Below are 18786 nucleotides of genomic sequence, written 5' to 3'. Positions count from 1 at the left end.
ATGGTGTTCATATGGAGGTCAGATGACAACTTAAAGAAGTTTATTCTCTCCCTCTCCCATTGGGTCCTGGGGATTGAAATTGGGGAGTCAAGCTTGGTGGCAAGCACCTTCACCTGCTGAGCCATCTCACTGGTCCCCTCCCTTTTGAGACAGGATCTTGCTGTGCTGCCTTTTGCTCAGCCTTGAACTCAGGATTCTCCTGCCTCAGCTTCCCAACAGCTGGTACTTCAAGCATGCACTGTCTGAGCTCAGTTGTCATCACAATTGATACAGTTAGATTTAATGGGAGGGGGTTGAGATAGTATTTCAACAGTCCTGGCTGTCCTGGCTGCCAGGATGTATGTGTGTGCATCATGTGTGTGCCTGAGAAAGTTGGAAGAGGGTACCAGATCCTTTGTGGGATAGAGTTACAAAAGGTCACAAGCTGTCTCACAGGTGCTGAGAATCAAATCTTAATCTTCTGCAGGAGCACCAAGTGCTTTTTACCACTGAGCCATCTCCCCAGCTACCGTGTGAATCTTTGTGTGTTGGTGAAAAGCATCGCCAGTCCTTTAAACTTTCTCACACTGAAAACACATATGCGGTACCTCTCCAGTGTGAATGCTTTGAAGGGAACTGGCATGAGGAATGGTTTTCCCACACTGCTTATGCACAGATGACTTCTCATGACGGTGAATTCTTTCATGTATTTGTGGGGGACTAGAATAAGTTATCATAGGGTATCCCCCAGAGAAGACTTCTTAGATATAGGTTTAAGCCAATAGAAAGTCTTTATCTGCCAGCCTGTCTCTAACTACACTGGGTATTTGGGATCCCAGCATAGTAGACCCAAGCCTTCCTCTCAGGGTGAGCTTTTAAGCCCAAAAACTGTGTCATGGGTTGACATGATTTGGTTAACAAGAACAGTTAGCCTGAAGTGGGACTACAGAAGCCAAAAAAGCAAGCTTAGTTCATTTAGAGAATTTCCCACAACTGTGGATTTTGACGGATTGGGCTTCTGTTTTAGCTTGGGTAGGTGGTACTGCCTACATGCTGTGTCTACAGCCTGAATGGCTAGTACTTCCACCATGGAGTCAGCTGTGCTAAGGTCTCAGGGCCTGCTAAGGACTAGGGGCCCTGTTAGAGTCAGAGCCTTCCCTTCCCACAAAGATCGTTGATGAAAGACCTCTCTATACTGGGAAGTTGTTCATGTCTTTGAAAGGAATAAAAAGAACTGAAAGCCTTCAAACAGGGCTTACTACGTACAGGGTGCTTTTGTCCAGTGTGAGCCTTGACTTTGATCAGTATAGAAATATACAAAGGTTTCACCATGGTGTTGGTGTGTGTGTGTGTGTGTGTGTGTGTGTGTGTGTTTTAAAGAATTGATTGTTTTGCCTGCACATGTGTATGTGTACCATGAGTGTGCCTGATGCCTGTGCAGGCCTGCTAAAGGCATGAACTCCCCTGGAACTGCAGTTTAAGATGGTTGTGAGCTGCCATGCAATCCTCTGCAAGGGCAGCCTGTGCTCTTGACCAGGGAGCCATCTCCCCAGCCCAGCCATTCGCTTCTCATGTGGGTTTAGTTACTCACTAGTGCTACCTACCTTCAGCCTAAAGACCTCCACTTCTTGTGAGGTGAATCTGTTAGCAATGGACCCTCTCAGTTTTGGATAATCTGGGAATGCCTGTACCTTTGACATTTTGTTTTTGTTTTTATTTTTTGAATATAAAATTTTTGGTTTCTCTCTACTCTCCAGCTACTTGAACATGCCACCTGATGGGTTTCTGGTTGCTCCTGATGAGCTGTTATAGCTTCCATTAGATTACTGCTTTCAGGATTTTGTCTAGAAGGCTGACACTGTACTACACTGTGCCCAAGTGTTAACTTTATCCTACTCAGTGTCTGGTGAATATCTTGGCTGTTTAGGTTCATGTTCGTAATCAGATCTGGACATTTTCAGCAATTTGTCTTTTTGGCTTAAGGTTTTTATTTGTTTGTTTGTTTGTTTCTTTTTGTTTTTTAATTTCCCTTTTTCTTTTCATCCTCCTTTTGGAATTCTTAATATATGTATGTTTGGGCAACTTAATGGAAGGGACTTGCTTCCTTCTTATAACCAATGGGAAATTTTCAGTTCCACAAAGAAAAAAAGATTCTATTATTAGATGGATAAGAGAAGCTTGTTGGAAAAAAGAAAACCTTAAGCAATATATCAAATTATAAGAGCATAAAAAAGGGTAGCAGAAATGGTTCCATTCTGAGATGACTATTTTTAACACTCTTGTCTTTGTTTTACCTGCTTGTATACGATACTTTATGCATCTTAGATATATACAAATGCTGACATTTTTTCCACTGATTTTTCCCCCTATTTTCCTGTGTGTGTGGTATTCTGTGGGTGTACCCATATAGCATGATTAATACAGTGTGAATGTGTGCATGTGAAGGTCAGAGGTTAATGTCAGGGACTATCCTCCGAACTTTGCTTAATAAGGCAGGGTCTCTTAATCAAATCCAGAGTTTCTGAATATGGCTAGTCTGGCTTGCTTTGGGGACCCCTTATCTTTGTTTTCTGAGGGTGAACTACAGGAGGAAGGGCATCAAGTCCAACCGTCTTTATGCAGGCACTGAGATGCTGCTCCTCATAAGCTGAGTGGTTAATGCTCAATAAGAGACATTGCCTCAGCCCCAAGAACTTTTCTTGACTTGTTTGTTTGTTTGTTTGTTTGTTTGTTGAACAGGCTTTCTCAGTGTAGTCCTGGAACTGGCTCTGTAGACTAGGCTAGCCTCAAACTCAGAGATCTACTTTACTTCTGCCTCTTGAGTTGCTGGGATTAAGGCATGGGTCTCCATGCCTGGCTTTCTTGACTCTTTTTGAAAGATTTTTTTTTTTAACTTTAAATTATGTGAATGCGTAAGTGCCATGCATGGGTGTGTACACAGGAGTGCAGGTGTTCACAGAGGCTGGAGGGCATCAGATTCCACAGGAGCTGGAATTTCAGGTACTATGGACCACCTAACGTGGGCTAAGGGATCTCTCTAGCCACAGAGTAAACTCAGGTTTGATCAATAGGAAAGCAGAATTTAGAGACACTCTAGTGCCCTCCTCTCCCCTCACATGAACAGCCAGCCCCTCCTTATCAAAATCTCCTCTAGTGGTACACTGTGTCAAATAATGCACAGACACATCCTTGTCACCAACATATGCTGTTCATGTTAGCTCCATTCACTCCTGGGATTTTCTATGTCCTCCACAACCCTCAGACACAGGGTTTTTGAGCTCTGTGTAGCCCTGGCTGTCTTAGAACCCACTTTGTGGATCAGGTTGGCCTCAAACTCAGAAATCCTCCCTCTTCTGCCTCCTGAGACCTGGGATGAAAGGCCCGGCTAGAGACTGATGACTCTTCCACTGTGTATGTTAAGACATCTCATTCATTGTAGGACACAAGTGACATAGAACTTTCAAGATGACAAATCACCACGAGAAGGAGTGAAATCTGTATCTGACCTGCACTCCAGGACCTATGCCTTCTGTTGGTTCATCAACTCACTAAAAAAGACTTAAGTGAAATACTAATGGTTTAATTTTTTCATTTTCATTCACTTATTTTTGTGGATAGGGGGTCTCACCATGTAGCCCAGGCTAAACTGAAATGAGCCTGTTATCCACTTTGGACTTTTAGCTCAGCCTCCAGAGTGTTGGCGTTACAGGTGTGACCTACTAACCACACCCAGATTATTAATTCATTCAACATTTAGTGTGTGACACACAGGTGTTGTGTTAGGTGTTTCCAAAAAAAAACCTCTAAACAGGACAGAGAAGTGTAGCCCTGAAGGATCCAGGGTCAATCAAGTGTGTATGGGTGCATGTCTGTGTTCCGGAGCCCTGGCTATCTCCTTTTATCTTTCTGTTTTGGTTATTTGGAGACTGGTTCTCACTCTAGCCCAGGCTGGTCTGGAATGCATCAGGTAGCCCAGTCTGGCCTCCAATTTATGGCAATCCTCCTGCCTAAGGCTTCTGAGTACTGGGATCAAAGGTGTGCACCATCAGGCCTGGCCCTTGCCTCATTCTTTTTTTTTTTTTTTTAATTAGATATTTTCTTTATTACATTTCAAATGATATCCCCTTTCCAGTTTTCCCCTCCAAACAAAACAAAACAAAACAAAACAAAAAACCCAAAATCCTATTCTTTCCTCCTTCCCCCTGCTCACCAACCCACCCACCAACCCACCTTCCTGGCCCTGGCATTCCCCTATTCTGGAGCAAAGAGTCTTCATGGACTCATAGCTCTAGCTGCATATGTAGCAGACGATGGCCTAGTCAGTCATCAGTGGAAATTGAGTATTCTGTTTGTTTGTTTGTTTGTTTGTTTTTTGTTTTTCGAGACAGGGTTTCTCTGTGTAGCCCTGGTTGTTCTGGAACTCACTTAGTAGAGCGGGCCGGCCTTGAACTCAGAAATCTGTCTGCCTCTGCCTCCCAAGTGCTGGGATTAAAGGCATGGGCCACCACCGCCTGGCCCTTGCCTCATTCTTAATCAACCTATTTTCTGTCCATTTTAGTGTCCATGGTGACAGGCTTAGGCTGGGATAACCATTTACCTCTCATATGGTGTCATTAAGTGTTCCTCTGAAGAGCTAAGATGCTCAGTTTTTTGTTGCTTTGTTTTGTTTTTCTGTCTGTCTGTCTGTCTTTCTATCTGTCTGTCTTTTTTTTTTTTTTTTTTTTTTTTGAGATAGGGTTCCTCCATTTCCCGGCTGGCTTGGAATTCCCTAAGCAGACCAGGGTAGCCATGAATCACCTGCATCCTGAGCACCGGGATTGAAAGCAGGCATCAACCTGCCGTGCTAATGTTCAGATATTCTTAAAGTCTCATTTCTATTTTGGCTTTTCTGTAAAACCAAGCACGTTTTGGTAAAGGGGCTCAGAGCCCAGGCTCCGCCACTGCTCTCCTCCTCCACATCAAAATCTAATTAAATTGTTCCCTACTTTTATATTTGTACTTTCTTTCCTTCTTCCTTCCTTCCTTTCTTCTTTCTGGTCCTGGGAACTAAAACCAGGGCCTTGAGTTTATTAGGCAAGCCCTCTTGTGAACTAAATCCCCAAGCCCTGTGCTTTTCTGTATTTGATTTTATTGCCTGTAGTAAGTATACTATATTATACTTACTTTATATTATGTTATATTATAGTAAGTATATTATTGATATAACCAGACAAAACATGAAGGCTAGTTTGATTGCCTCCTGTTCAGTTCCTTCAGGTCTCAGTAGGAGTGGAGTAGGAGTGGAGTGGCTTAAACATTAACCTGAGTGAAGTCTTGCCTTGTTCTTTCTCCAGGATGTATATTCTTACTTCTGTTGGCATTGAATCCTGACACCTGCTTTCTGAGTCAAATTCTGAATACACCATTAGCTCCCACAAACAGAATACTACTTTATTCTGCCCTTTCAGATGTTTCAAATCTCAGTTTCCCTATTCTTTGAGGCAGGGTCTCTTGGCAGCCAGGCTAGTCTCAAAGTTCCTGTGTTGCAGGGATAACTTTGAATTGCTGATCTTCCTGCCTCCATCCCAATGCTGGGCAAGAGTACTGTTGTGACTGGGTGACTCCGTGCTGGAGATGGAACTCGAGGCTTTTTGTATGCCGGGCGATCATACTACCAACTGAGCTACATCCCCAGCCTCTCCCCATTCATCTGTCTCCTCATTCTTTCTGTCCCACTTGCTATTGCCTAAGCTGGCTCTTTAGCATCTCACCTATATTACACATCACCCTTCTAATTAATCTACCCACCTCCAGCTGTACCTCTGTCCAGTAAGGTCTTCTAAGTTTCTCCCACTTGGCATCTATCACTGGCTCCCTGATGTCTATGGGATTCTGAATCAGGATGCCTCAGACGTACTAGCTTACTAATTCAGCTTTATCTCTTCTTGCTTCTCAGGAAGTGCCCTGTAGATAAGGATACTCTGACACCTCTGTGTTTCTTGGACCTGGCTCTTTTTTGTCTTACGGTTTTGGACCTTGTTTTCCCTTTACTTTGAAAATTCCTCCTTCCTTTCCCAGACCACCATTCTACTAGTTAGAAAGTTAGGCTCAGGATGCCTCCTCTCCATTATCCTTCCTCTCTACCCCAATCTTTCAGTTCTTACTACGTCCAGAAGAGCAGCAACAGAGACAGTGGCTGCTAATGGAAAGCTCTGAAAACATGGAATTATTAAATACAATGACCTTATTAGGTAGGCACTGCTTTACACATCTTTTTTTCTTGTAACACTTGTCCCACAGTTTTCAAAAGGCTTGGTTAGCTCTCTTCCCGATAGTCAATCTCAATCAACTGGCTACAGGTTCTGTAAATGTTTTTTTGTTGTTGTTGTTAAATTGGGTGTTTTGTTTTGGAATATAATGAAATGAGTAGCATTTAATTCAGCCTTGATCTCAGGACTAGGTGATGTGAGATTTTTATGGGCCAGGTTGGAAGGCACTTGGGTTCTAACCAGAGGCTCTGGAGTTTTTCTCCTCACCTTTACACTAGATGATAGTGACACCCACCTAGTTGCTCAAAAAAAAAAAAAAAAAATGACCTGTAGTTACCTTGTGTTCACGTTTCTTCACTTCTGTACCTCAGGGAAGTTCCCTGAACTCTCTTACCTTTGGTTTCTACAGCAAGCACCCTAATCCAGGGAAGGACTGAGATCTACCCCACATGCTTAGCCAAGAATATCTCTGTGATCTCGTTTCTCCTTGTTCCACGTCTGCTGTTCTGCAGAGATCCTTTTTTATATTCTATATAAGATAGGTTAAAAAAAAATAGAAAAACCCTAGATGAACACAAACAAGAAAAAACACACAAACAACAACAAAGCCCTAGTTGCCTGTGGTGCTCTCCCCCCCACCCCCTTCAATACCAGCTGAGGCAGGTGGATGAATGAGTTAGAGGCAGCCAGGTCTTCACAGAGAGGCCATGGTTCAATTCCCTCCCTCCCCCCAGGAACCCTTTATCTTCTTTCCTTTGAACTTACAAATAGGAATCCAAAAACAGGATTGGGCTTCTGCTCAAGGCTCCAATCTCTCCTGCTCCCCCTCCCCCTCAAGTGTGCTCCAGCCTCCTGCTCTTTGATCCTCCCCTTCCCCCTTAAGTGTGCTCTAGCCTCCTGCTCCTCAGACCAGCTAAAGTTGTTCAGTATCAGGCTCATCCCACTCATTGTTCTTCATGCCTGTGGCTGGGATTACTAATTCTTCCTCATTTGGGCCTTAGTTCAGACCACCTCAGAAAAATCAACCTTTCCTTTGTCTTTACAAAACGTAAGTGGTTAATCACATGTAATTCATGTTGTCCAACTCTCTGTGTCATTTTATGAAAACCTGGGAAACCTTTAAAATCATGGCATTTTTCTTTTTTCTTTTCTTTTTTTTTTTTTTTGAGACAGGGTTTCTCTGTGTAGTTCTGGCTGTCCTGGAACTCACTCTGTAGACCAGGCTGGCCTCGAACTCAGAAATCCGCCTGCCTCTGCCTCCCAAGTGCTGGGATTAAAGGCCACCACCACCTGACTCTTAACACTTATCACTACTTGCAATTGTCTTATTTTTCTTCCCCACAAGAAACACTTGCAATTGCAGTGGCTGCTTCAGTTTTTAATTCATTGTTGTGCCTTGATGAATGCCTTGATGTAACGGGACATTCAAAAGTCATTTAAAAAGCATCCTTGGGACTAAATAATCAAAAGATGATTTGGATTGATTTAGGATGTAGATAAAGCAGTTTAGGCCTTGGACTTCTCAAAAGCAAAGATGTAAGTGAATTTAGGGTAAAGGTGAGTGAAAGAGAAAGCTAAAAGAAACAGAGACTGGAGAGACACTGTCGGCCTGCAAAATTGAACTTCTGTTCCTCCTACTTCATCTTCTATCTGTCTATCTGTCTATCTGTCTATCTGTCTATCTGTCTATCTTTCTATCTATCTATCTATCTATCTATCTATCTATCTATCTATCTATCTATCAACAGGGTCTCTTTACAAAGCCCTGGCTGTCTTGGAACTCACTATGTGGACAGGCTGGCCTCCAACTTCACAGAGATCCACCTGCCTCTGCTTCCGGGGTGCTGGGATTAAATGTGTGCATTACCAAGCCCAGGAGCTGTATTACCAGCTCTGTATTTTTATTTTTAACTGACTAAATGAATAATGAATAGGCAAGTGTCTCTATCAAGAGTCCCAACAGAGCCGGGCGTGGTGGCACACGCCTTTAATCCCAGCACTTGGGAGGCAGAGGCAGGCAGATTTCTGATTTCAAGGCCAGCCTGGTCTACAGAGTGAATTCCAGGACAGCCATGTCTACACAGAGAAACCCTGTCTCGAAAAGAAAAGAGAAAAGAAAAGAAAAAAAGTGTTTCAACAGAAGTGAATTTTTAGTCCCAAATGCTCTAATTGGTGAGATAGGAGGGAGCAAAGGCAGTCGAGCACTTCCAAATGCTATCACCAAACTGTTGACAGGACCATTAATCACAGTTGTCCCAGAGAGGATAAAAACTGGGCACACCTGTGCAGAACCCAGCTCTAAAGTGAGCAGTTTTGCCTGCTATGGGCCAGCAGGGGAACTCCTTTTGTGAAAGGTCTACAGGGCAGGTAATTCTTGCAAGCCTCAGGCATTGTTTAGGGAATCTGACTTGGAAAGCAATGGTCAACTGGACAGATTAGGGACTGACTGAAAGATTAACGAAGCCAGTTTAGCTGACACTGTTTTGCAGGCTTACAGTGTCTCTCCAGTCTGTTTCTTTTAGCTTTCTCTTTCACCCACATTTATGTTCACTCACATCTTTGCTTTTGAGAAGTCCAAGGCCTAAACTGCTTTATCTATGTCCTAAATCTATCTGTATCTTTTTTTTTTTGACCATTTAGTCCCAAGGACGCTTTTTAAATTACTTGATTGTCTCATAGCTTCAAGTGACTCACTTCTGTCTTATCTAAGTTGTGCGTTGCTGAAGGACAGATTGAGTCAAGTAGAATTTAGACCACAAAGCAACTTATGATAGTTTTCGGACACTGCTTCTGTCTTATTCCTTAACGGTCAGTAGCAGATCCCCCTTGTCCCATGCAATCTCGCAGGCTGCCTTTTCAAACTCTCAGGAAGTTGATTCGGTCCACACTGGAGAAGAGTTGGGGTGGAGCCAGAAACCCAGGTAGCTGGAGAAGCCCAGCGGGTACCCTAGAGCGGGGAGGGGGCGTGGCAATGGGCGTTGCCAGGCGCCGCAGGACCACCAATGGCATCCGGGAGCTCGGGGCGATGCGCGTGACGCAGCCGCGGGCTGCGAGGTTGGGGCGGAGAACCGGGGTGGGGGCCTGCGCTTTATCTTCCTCCACAGCCCGGCTGGCGGCGTTGCGGGCAGGCGAAGGGACATCGGAACGCTGCCACCCTCCCGCGGCCGCCCAGCCTACCGCCTAGACCGCCGCAGCTGCCCTCGGGTCGCAGGTAACCCCAAGCTTCCGCTCCCCTCCTCCTTTCCTGACCAGGTCCACTCTGAGCCCGAGAGGAAGGGGACTGCGGTGGCGGCGCCGCTCCGGCTCTGCGGGCCTGGCCTGCGCCGGACTGTCCCGCCCGGACGCTGCCTGGCTGCCGGGGGAGGGTCCCGCCGAGTGTGGAGGGGAGAGCGGGAAAGTTACCCGCAGCCGTCCGATGCATCCGACGACTGGCAGCCTTTTCATTATCAGTGATGGTTTGATGTTCCCTCTGAATCCTGTGGCGTCTCTCAAGCCAGTCAGTAGTAAAGAAAGTTGAGAATTAGAAGTCATCGCATTCTTTGAAAAGCAATATCAAAAAAAAAAAATGCGCTCGGGAAGTCAGGTTTTTTTTTTTTCCTGATGTGGGCGGGGGAGATATATGTATCTGTGTGTGTGTGGAAAGATGGCACTACCAGACACCAGACTCTATATGGGCTAGGTGTGCCGAAACCTGTCTTCAAGCTCGTATTCTGTTTTTAAGTAGCAGGGGGGAGTTAAGTTTCTGTCTTTGATCTTAAATGCTAATAGGCAGGTAACTTAAGCAATGTATATATATATATATATATATATACACACACACATATATATGTTCAGCGGTTATTTGGGAGAAATTACTGTAAGCTCCATCCTCTGCATTTTATATAAAACTCCTTGGTCTCTGTAATACTTAAGTAGTTGCCACTGGTTTTTTTTTTTCTTTCCCCAAACTTACTGCTTTCTTCAAGAATGCAGAATCCAACTTGAATATTTTGCTTTCAACTGGAAATTATAAATGACTTATTTTTTTTTTTTAAGCCAGCTCAGGCAGCACGGGAGTGGGGCTTGCAAAGAGCTCTGAGGCTGTGAAGAGTAAACGTGGAGGAGCGCACGGCTCAGCTTGTCACGTGCTTGGAGCCGGTCAGGGGTTTCACGTTCTCTCAGGACACAGACCTAGCTGCTGGGCGCCTGAGCTCCTACTATCTTCAAGCCTGGGTCAGTTCTCCAGGCTCTAGCTTCCTTCTTGAGCTTGGAGAGCTTCGTTGTCTTATCTCCTGGACCATTACCCCCAGGCCTTATTCCCCTTCTTCCGCTACCCCCTAAGCATTCCTTAAGCCAAAGATCACTTCCCGGTGGGAGCCACTGGTCAGTATAAGACTGTTAACACTCTGAAGCCTCCTTACCAGCAGTTTATTATCTGTTGTAAGTAGATACTTTAATTGTTTTATAGTGGATGTCACGAGGTTTTCTGTGTCTTCTCAGTGACTGGCCCAGTGCCTTGCAGGAACAGAACTAAAGAGTTGGAGGGCCAAAGAAGGAACTTTGAAGAGGAAAAATATTAACTTTAAGCATTAACCTAGGAGTTCTGTTTGTCAGACAGAACTCATAGAATTTTTTTTTGCCATGTTGGATAACTAGTTATATTTAATCATTTGTAAGTAAACTCAGATGTATACAAAATTTGCCCAAGTTCTCATATTCTTCAGTCTTGTTAATTGACCCAGTTCTGTTAGCTACATGAAGAAGTTGTAGGGTTGACAGGTAGTGGCTTAGGGTCACAGAGGCAGTTGGATCTGAGTTCCAGGCCAGCCTGGTCTACAGAATGAGTTCTAGGACAGCCAGGCTATACAGAGAAAAAACCTTGTCTTGAAAAACCAACCAACCAACCAAACCCACAAAGCCCCTCCCAGCCCCCCCAAACAAAACAAAACACCCCTAAAAATGAACCCTTTATGCTTTGGATTGTTAACTTCTTCCCTTCCCCTCCACGCTTCCCTTCTTTCCCTTGGCCAGGATCTCAGGCAGCCCAGGCTGTTCTAACACTGTAGCTAAGAATGATCTTGAGGCTTCTCCTGCCTCAACCCCCCCAAATGCTAGGGTTATAGGTGTGGACCACTGTTTTCGGGTTGGGTTGTGCACTCTATCCACAGTGGTTTTCCTTGTCCACTGAACCTCAGGGTGATGTAGGAGTTATTCACTTGCAGTAGGTATTTATTTGTGATACAGCTTTATAGGTTCTTTTGAAGTCTTTGTTAATGAGAACACTGCTGGGAGGCTAAAGTCGACATTTCTTTGGGACATGATTCATTTGTTTCTCTATCTAATTCTTTCTATTTGCTCTCTGGAGTCAAGTCAAGATGCTTACGGCAGAACGTTACACAACTTCCCTGTACAGACTGGGTTCTTACATTCTTGTCGAATCAGTGTGTTACATTTTAATACTATTGTGTGTGTGTGATTGTAGCTCCTTGGGGAAGAACAGTACATACATGCTCCTGTAGTGAGTATGGAGGGCAGGGCAGAGGACAGCTTGGTGGAGTTGGTTTTCTCAGGGATTGAATTTGGGATATCAGGCTTGTGTGGCAAGCATTTTTACCCACCAAGCCAGCTGACCAGCCTCTCTGGTCAACTGCATCCCCCTAAAAGGAGGATAATTCTTTCTTTTTTTTTTTCTGAGACAGGGTTTCTCTGTGTAGCCCTGGCTGTCCTGGAACTCATTTTGTAGACCAGGCTGGCCTCGAACTCAGAAATCTGCCTGCCTCTGCCTCCCAAGTGCTGGGATTAAAGGCATGCGCCGCCGCCGCCGCCACCCGGCCAAGGAGGATAGTTCTGCTACACAAACCTACATCTTTGCAAATGGAGTGCAGAGTGTGTGGTGGCTCAGGTACCCCACTCAGAGTACTGTTACCCCAGTACTCTGAGGAAGAAGGCGAATCTGAGTTCTAGGGCAGCCAGGGCTATGCAGCGAAACCTTGTCTCAGAAAACAAATGACAGAAAAGTCAACAATAACTAAGATGTTCAAATGTTAAGTGAGGTAGCCGCCCACCTCCCCGGGTGCCCAAAACTATGGATGGTTCTTATTTTTCTTTATTGCTGGGCCTCTTGTGAGAACAGTCCTATGATCTGTTTTCAGTTCCTCAACATATTTTGCAACCTACTCCAATACATTGCTCTTCCTGAAACCAACTGTATACGTAGTTAGTAAATCACCCACTTTAGCATATCTCCACATTGCGAAATAGCTGTCCCAAGCTCCATCTTCTTGGTTTTTTTAATAACCCCTTGATATAGATAGATAGATAGACAGATAGATAGATAGATAGATAGATAGATACACATGTATATGTATACACACACACACACACACACACACACACACACACACACAAATCCTTGCAAATAAATAGAAGTGTCCCACACCTCTGTTCTTACTGTGTTTTTCTTTACTTGAATTCTCCAATGGTCCTGATGATGCAGCATCCCTCTGCATCCTCTCACTTCCCCACTCCCCAGCATCCTGTGCTCCTTTTTCTCCTTTAATCTCTTTGCCTTTTGTCTCTTTGCTGTTAAAAGTTTTAAATGCCCCACAATCCTGGGGAAAGCACTTCACCATTATACTATGATATATGCTAGTATCTGCTGCTTACCATGTTAACTAAGTGCTATGTAAATAGTAGCCTGGTTATTTCCTGGGTGACCGACCTGGGAAACTTCCTGAACTTGTGCCTTACCTTAGATGTCAGTACACCAGTGCATGGCAGATCCCTGTCTGCAGTCCAGACCGGTGTGTGTTCAGCTGCCCTTTTATACCTCGGCTGGCCTACTGGCACATAAGACTGACCTTATCTAATTTTCCTCCTCCCTGTCATTAGCATAATGGGTTCCTAGCCTTTCTGAGTTAGCAGGCTCACTTGGGACCTGTGAACAACTGCCTTCTGTGTAGCCAGCCACACATCTCAAAGATGGCTCGAGTTAATCATTTGTAAACTTATCTGATCTCCCTTATCTCTTCCCTCTTCATTTATTTTTCCAATAACCACGTGTCCTGTGAATCTTCAGGCCTTATGGCTTTGTACTTGAGCTCATTGTTGGCACTGCCGACCTTGCTCTGCTTTGACTCGGCCCGTCTCTTTGTTTCTGAGTTAATCTTCCTCAAGATAAATATTAAGTCCTTCTTTGAGAACATTAAAAAAAAAAAAACTTGGAGACTGAACTGAGGGCCTCCCACGTGCTCGACAGGTGAACCTGCTATTGAAGATCACTCTCAGCTTCCAACCCTCACAACCCTCACTTCTTTTTTTAATTTTTTTTTTTTTTTTTTACATTTTGGTCACTTTATTAAATGACATTAAATAGTTTAAGTCTCAACTACTAAACAGCACTTTGAATGGTGAAAACACAGATAGTACATTGTCATACTTGAATGCTTTTCTTTAAAAACACAATTCCAGTCCTTATCTATAGTACAAAACAGCCTTAAAGGAAGAAGTGACATCTTTTCTACTACTGTACTTGAGATACTCAGTACAGAACACAAAGCAGTCTAACAGAAATAAAGAGCAGTCTTCACCGCTGTATGACGTCAGCAGCCAGGGCTGGATGATGGACTGAAACATTACTATACAACCGGGACAAAACATAGACAATATCACAATTCTAGGCGGGAATGCTTTACACCCAAAGAAATAAAACAGGTTACAAAATGTGGAGAATTTAGCAGGCAAAACTGTATTACAAGCAACATTTTAAATCATCATTTAACCCATTGCCACTATTTAAACATTTAAAGTAAAGAAGATTTACTTTGTGTATATGAGTACACACTGTAGCTGTACAGATGGTTGTGAGCCTTCATCTGGTTGTTGGGAATTGACTTTTAGGACCTCTGCTCGCTCTGGTCAACCCTCTGTTCACTCCAGCAGACCCCGCTCACTCAGTCCCTTCTCACTCTGGCTCAAAGATTTATTTATTATTATAAATAGGTACACTGTAGCTGTCTTCAGATGCATCAGAAGAGGGTGTTAGATCTCAATATAAGTGGTTGTGAGCCACCATGTGGTTGTGGGATTTGAACTCAGGACCTTCAGAAGAGCAGTCACCTGCTGAGCCATCCCACCAGCCCCCCTCACTTCTAAAAAGAGAAATTCTAGTGCTGTGTTTGAGAGGGAGAAGAAAATAGGGCTAGAAGAGGAGAAGTGATTAGGAGACTACCACAGAGATTAGTGGAGGTGTGTGTGTGAGAGACAAGAGTCCAAGAGTCCAAACTCCAGGCTGCTTTCCTGCCTCAGCCTCCCAGGTGCTGGAGATGCAGGCATGAGGCACCATGCCCAGCCTTGTATAGTGCTTTTGACCTAAGTAAGTAGCACATGTGTGAAGCTATTAGAATCGGGTAGATCACAATTCTAGAGACAAATGCATTTATCTTGGATTATATAAGGGAAACTTGTTTCAAGGAAAAAAAAAACAACCACACATGTACAAAGAATAGCTGTAGTTCTATTAACTGGGATGGCGATGACAGGTGGAAATGGACGGGACATCAGTAGTTCAAGCTGGGCTCAGTGGTGCATGACAGACATATGATCCTAGCACTTGGGAGGATTGCCTCACACACATGGCCAAGGCAACTCTTATAAAGGAAAACATTTAACAGGTTCAGAGGTTTAGTCCATTATCATCATGGCGGGAAACATGGCAGCATGCAGACAGACATGGTCCTGGAGAGGGAGCTGAGAGTCCTCCATCTTGATCTGTAGGCAGCAGACTGTGTGCCACACTGGGCATAGCCTGAGCATAGGAGGCCTTAAAAGCCCGCCTCCACAGCTACACACTTCCTCCAAGAAGGCCACACCTCCTAATATTGCCCTCCCTACTGGCCAGCATTCAAACGCTTGAGTCTGTGAGGGCCTCACCTATTCAAACCCCCACAGCTTTCTTCAGAAGAATCCTCAGCGTTCACTCCTCATTATCACTGCTCTAATCGTTTCTGTGGGATGGGTAGATGCTCTGTGGCTTCCTCTCAGACAGTGCCATGGATGACTTAAATCTCTATTAGTAGCCGAGACCAAATTGTTTCTAAGTTCCTCCTTTGCTCATGTGCATATTTGTGTGTGTATTTTAGGATTCATTTTATGTGTGCGTGTTTTGCCTGTTTGCATGTGTGAGTCGTATGAATGCTTCCTGCCCACAGGGTCAGAAGAGGGCATTAGATGGCCCAAACCACAGTTATGGATGGTTGTAAGCCACCATGTAGGTGCTGGGGATTGAACCCAGGTCCTCTATGAGAGCCGCCAGTGCTCTTAACTGTTGAGCCATCTCTGTAGCCCCCATAGCTGGGGATCTGCACTCAGGTTCTCTACTTGGTGCAGGAAGCACTTTTCCCACAGATTCCCAATCCCAGTTTTAGGTCTTTGATACATTCGGGGTTACATTTTGCCTAGAATGGGAGATAAGGGTCTGCCTTTGTCCAGTATCTTTCTTTTTATTCTATCTTTGAAAAGTTCATTTCACTCTGTTCTGTCAGTCATCACTGACACATGACATTGTTACCACAGACACAAATAATTGTGACTGTGACTCAGCTCTTAGCCTTACAGCTTGTAGTTCATTTACCACTGACAAGATGAGGAGTCTGGCCATTGGGTTCAGCTGTCAACAGGGTCCCCACAAAGTAAGGTCGATCTGTCGGTCTGTCTGTCTGTGTGTGTGTGTGTGTGTGTGTGTGTGTGTGTGTGTGTGTGAATTTTTGCTGAGAGTGTGCATAGGTGCCAGAATAGGGTGTCTGGTCTCCTGGGGCTGTAGTTAGTTGCAGGCCATTGTGAGCTACCTGATGAGGGTGGGGGCTGGGGAGCTGGAGAGTGGGGTATTCTGGGAACCAAAATGTATTGTCTGGAAGAACAATACGAACAGTTAACCTCTGAGCCTTCTCTCTAGCCAAGAGAGTTTCTGTTTTAACTCTTTCTCACACATGCAGTGTTCATCCTTCAAGGCTCAATTGATGAATACCTTTTCTCTTGAAACCATTATCTCGACCTAGCCTCTCCTAGAACTCTAAATGTTTGCAGTTATTACCGCTGACTTGGTAATCGTACTCTAGGTGGTGGCTTCCTGTGTGATTGTTCCTAAGAGATGTAAAATTATTAGCACCTGCCTCCAAACTGGAATAGTAGCAGCAGCCCAAGGACGCAGTCACTCATGCTTGCTCCTCTCCATAGGGATCAGTTAAGTAGCTATGGGCGAATAAAGATAGCCCTATATCACCCCGCTTCCCAGCATCTGCTGTAAAGTTACAACAGAATTAATGAAACCTGGCTTGAGGGTAGTGCCCACTGTTAAGGCCGCAGAGGCAACTGAGGGTCACACTTTGCAACTCTCAGGCAGTCACAGTGTACAGCACTACAGCTGACTACAGATTCAGCCCCTGTAAAGTGAAGCCAAGTGTACGGAGGGAGGGAAGTTCCTTGCATGTGTACTTCGCCAATGCCGTTCCCAGTCTGCTGTCTTAGAAGACACTTCAGCCATGGGGAGGATAGCCTATTGTATGTACTACAGTCTGGCATGCACAAAACGGTTAAATGGTGTCTGGTGAAAGATGGAGGTCCTCTGGTTAGGACTCTGAGGTCTGGTCTCATTACACATCTTTATCTTCTGCTATTCTTTTCTTTCTTCTCTCTCTTTTTAAATTGTTGTTTTGAAGCAGGATCTCTATATATGGCTATCCTGGAATTTGGGATAGACCAGGCTGGCCTTGAATTCACAAAAACATCTCCTGCTGGGATTAAAGGCCTATTCTTTCCTAGAGCTCACCATGCCAGCTCTTCTACTAATCTTAGGTTTTTCATCTGCTCGGTGCTTTGCTCAGTTAAATTTTTTTTTGAGAGTGGGGCTGTGTCTAAAAGACGGGTCCTTGGAACTAGCCAACTATTTGATAGGGGCTATCAAACTTCAAACCTGTTCTTCAAACTTGTTGCAATATCTTATACTCAAAAGGTCTTACAGCTGATTAAGACAACATCAGAGAAAGACAATATATCATTATTAGTTTTCACCTCTTTTAAAACATAGTAGTGATATGAACTTCACTATAGCCAAATACTTAGTGAACTTGTTCTGCAGCTTTTAATTTTTAAATTAAGTTAATCTTTTTGTTACACTATGGTTCAAATCCAGGGTGTCAGCCATGTATACCAGGCAGGTGCTGTACCCCTGAGCTTCAGTCCCCACTCTATTCAAGCTTTTAATTGACACATAACTATTAGGCACAATCATGATGTGCAGCGATCAGTCAGGACGGATAGCGTGTCCACGAGTCGCTCCTTTCTGTTGGGAACATTCGGCATCTTACTTCTGCCCTTGTTCTTTCCTAGGAAGCTGGTGGGAAAAGAGAAGATGTCACTAAGACACCGGCTCTCAAAATCTGCTGAGACTCCTGAGCAAGATGAAGCCCAGAAAAAGCTCCTGGACACACACACAAATGGTAAGGGTTTTAATGTTTCCGAGGTAAATAAATGAACTAGAGAACAGGTTCACTGGTTTAGGACAGGGCTTGTAATTTGTTATTACAAATTCATTTTGGTGCTTTTGTATATCGGGTAATGAATAGGATCATATTAATTTAATTTAGTGGTGAGGTAGAGAGATGGCTCAGTGGTTAAGAGCAGTTGTTCTCGGGTGTGGTGGCGCACGCTTTAATCCCAGCACTTGGGAGGCAGAGGCAGGCAGATTTCTGAGTTCGAGGCCAGCCTGGTCTACAGAGTGAGTTCCAGGACAGCCAGGGCTACACAGAGAGACCCTGTCTCAAAAAAAACAAAAACAAAAACAAAAAAACCCTAAAAAACAAAGAGCAGTTGTTCTTGGTGAGGTCCCAAGTTTGAATCCCAGCACCCACCACATACATGGTAGTTAATAACTGTAACTCCAGTTCCAGGGAATCTGCTGCCCTCATCTGGCCCCTGAGAGCACTGCCCATGTGGGCACACAGACACATGCAGACAAAACTTCTGTGTGCATAAAATAAGAGTAAATAAATAAAAAGGAATTCAACAAACATTTCTATTGTGTTTTAAAGATAGTACCCATTCATTTAGCCAGCGCAGCCTACCAGTGATTATTGAAATGTTCTGCTGATCCTTGATTATAGAAGTGATCAATACATATGTGTTTGTATTTATGAAACCTAAAGTTACATGAATGGCATAGCTCTCAAAATCATGCAGTTTGGGATGTAGTTTACTGCACTGTCTTAGGGTTTCATTGCTATAGACAGACACCATGACCAAGGCAACTATTATGAGGACAACATTTAATTGGGCCTTGCTTACAGGTTCAGTCCATTATCATCAAGGTAGGAGCATAGCAGTGTCCAGGCAGGCATGGTACAGGAGGAGTTGAGAGTTCTACATCTTCTTTAGAAGGCCACTAGGAGAAGATTGGCTTCCAGGCAGCTAGAATAAATGTTAAAGCCCACGCCCATGTCGGGCAGTGGTGGCACACACCATTAATCCCAGCACTTGAGAGGCAGAGGCAGGCAGATTTCTAAGTTTGAGGCCAGCCTGGTCTACA

The 18786-nt window shown here is 44.3% G+C and overlaps 1 protein-coding gene and 1 long non-coding RNA gene across 4 annotated transcripts in view; one reads left to right on the top strand and one right to left on the bottom strand.

The window, feature by feature from the left end:
• The window catches only part of LOC116101828, an 18104-nt gene extending 8717 nt beyond the window's left edge, over nt 1-9387 (bottom strand). Inside the window, exons 1-2 of one of the 2 annotated variants that reach the window (XR_004122935.1) lie at nt 8922-9387; nt 6622-6756 (exon numbers count right to left, since the gene is read on the bottom strand). This is a non-coding gene — a long non-coding RNA (uncharacterized LOC116101828). The remainder of the gene's footprint in view (nt 1-6621; nt 6757-8921) is intronic. The other variant, XR_004122934.1, reaches the window with a different exon arrangement.
• The window catches only part of Soat1 (sterol O-acyltransferase 1), a 50605-nt gene continuing 41062 nt past the window's right edge, over nt 9244-18786 (top strand). The window contains exons 1-2 of one of the 2 annotated variants that reach the window (XM_031385681.1): nt 9244-9438; nt 17592-17701. In XM_031385681.1, the coding sequence (XP_031241541.1) occupies nt 17614-17701 (88 nt within the window). In that variant the 5' untranslated portion in view covers nt 9244-9438; nt 17592-17613. Of the gene's footprint in view, nt 9439-15689; nt 15896-17591; nt 17702-18786 lie in introns of those variants that run through there. The other variant, XM_031385687.1, reaches the window with a different exon arrangement.

The sequence above is a fragment of the Mastomys coucha genome, unplaced genomic scaffold (genome assembly GCF_008632895.1).
Source record: "Mastomys coucha isolate ucsf_1 unplaced genomic scaffold, UCSF_Mcou_1 pScaffold1, whole genome shotgun sequence".
NCBI classification, from domain to species: domain Eukaryota; kingdom Metazoa; phylum Chordata; class Mammalia; order Rodentia; family Muridae; genus Mastomys; species Mastomys coucha.
This window is presented reverse-complemented; position numbering and strand designations above follow the sequence as displayed.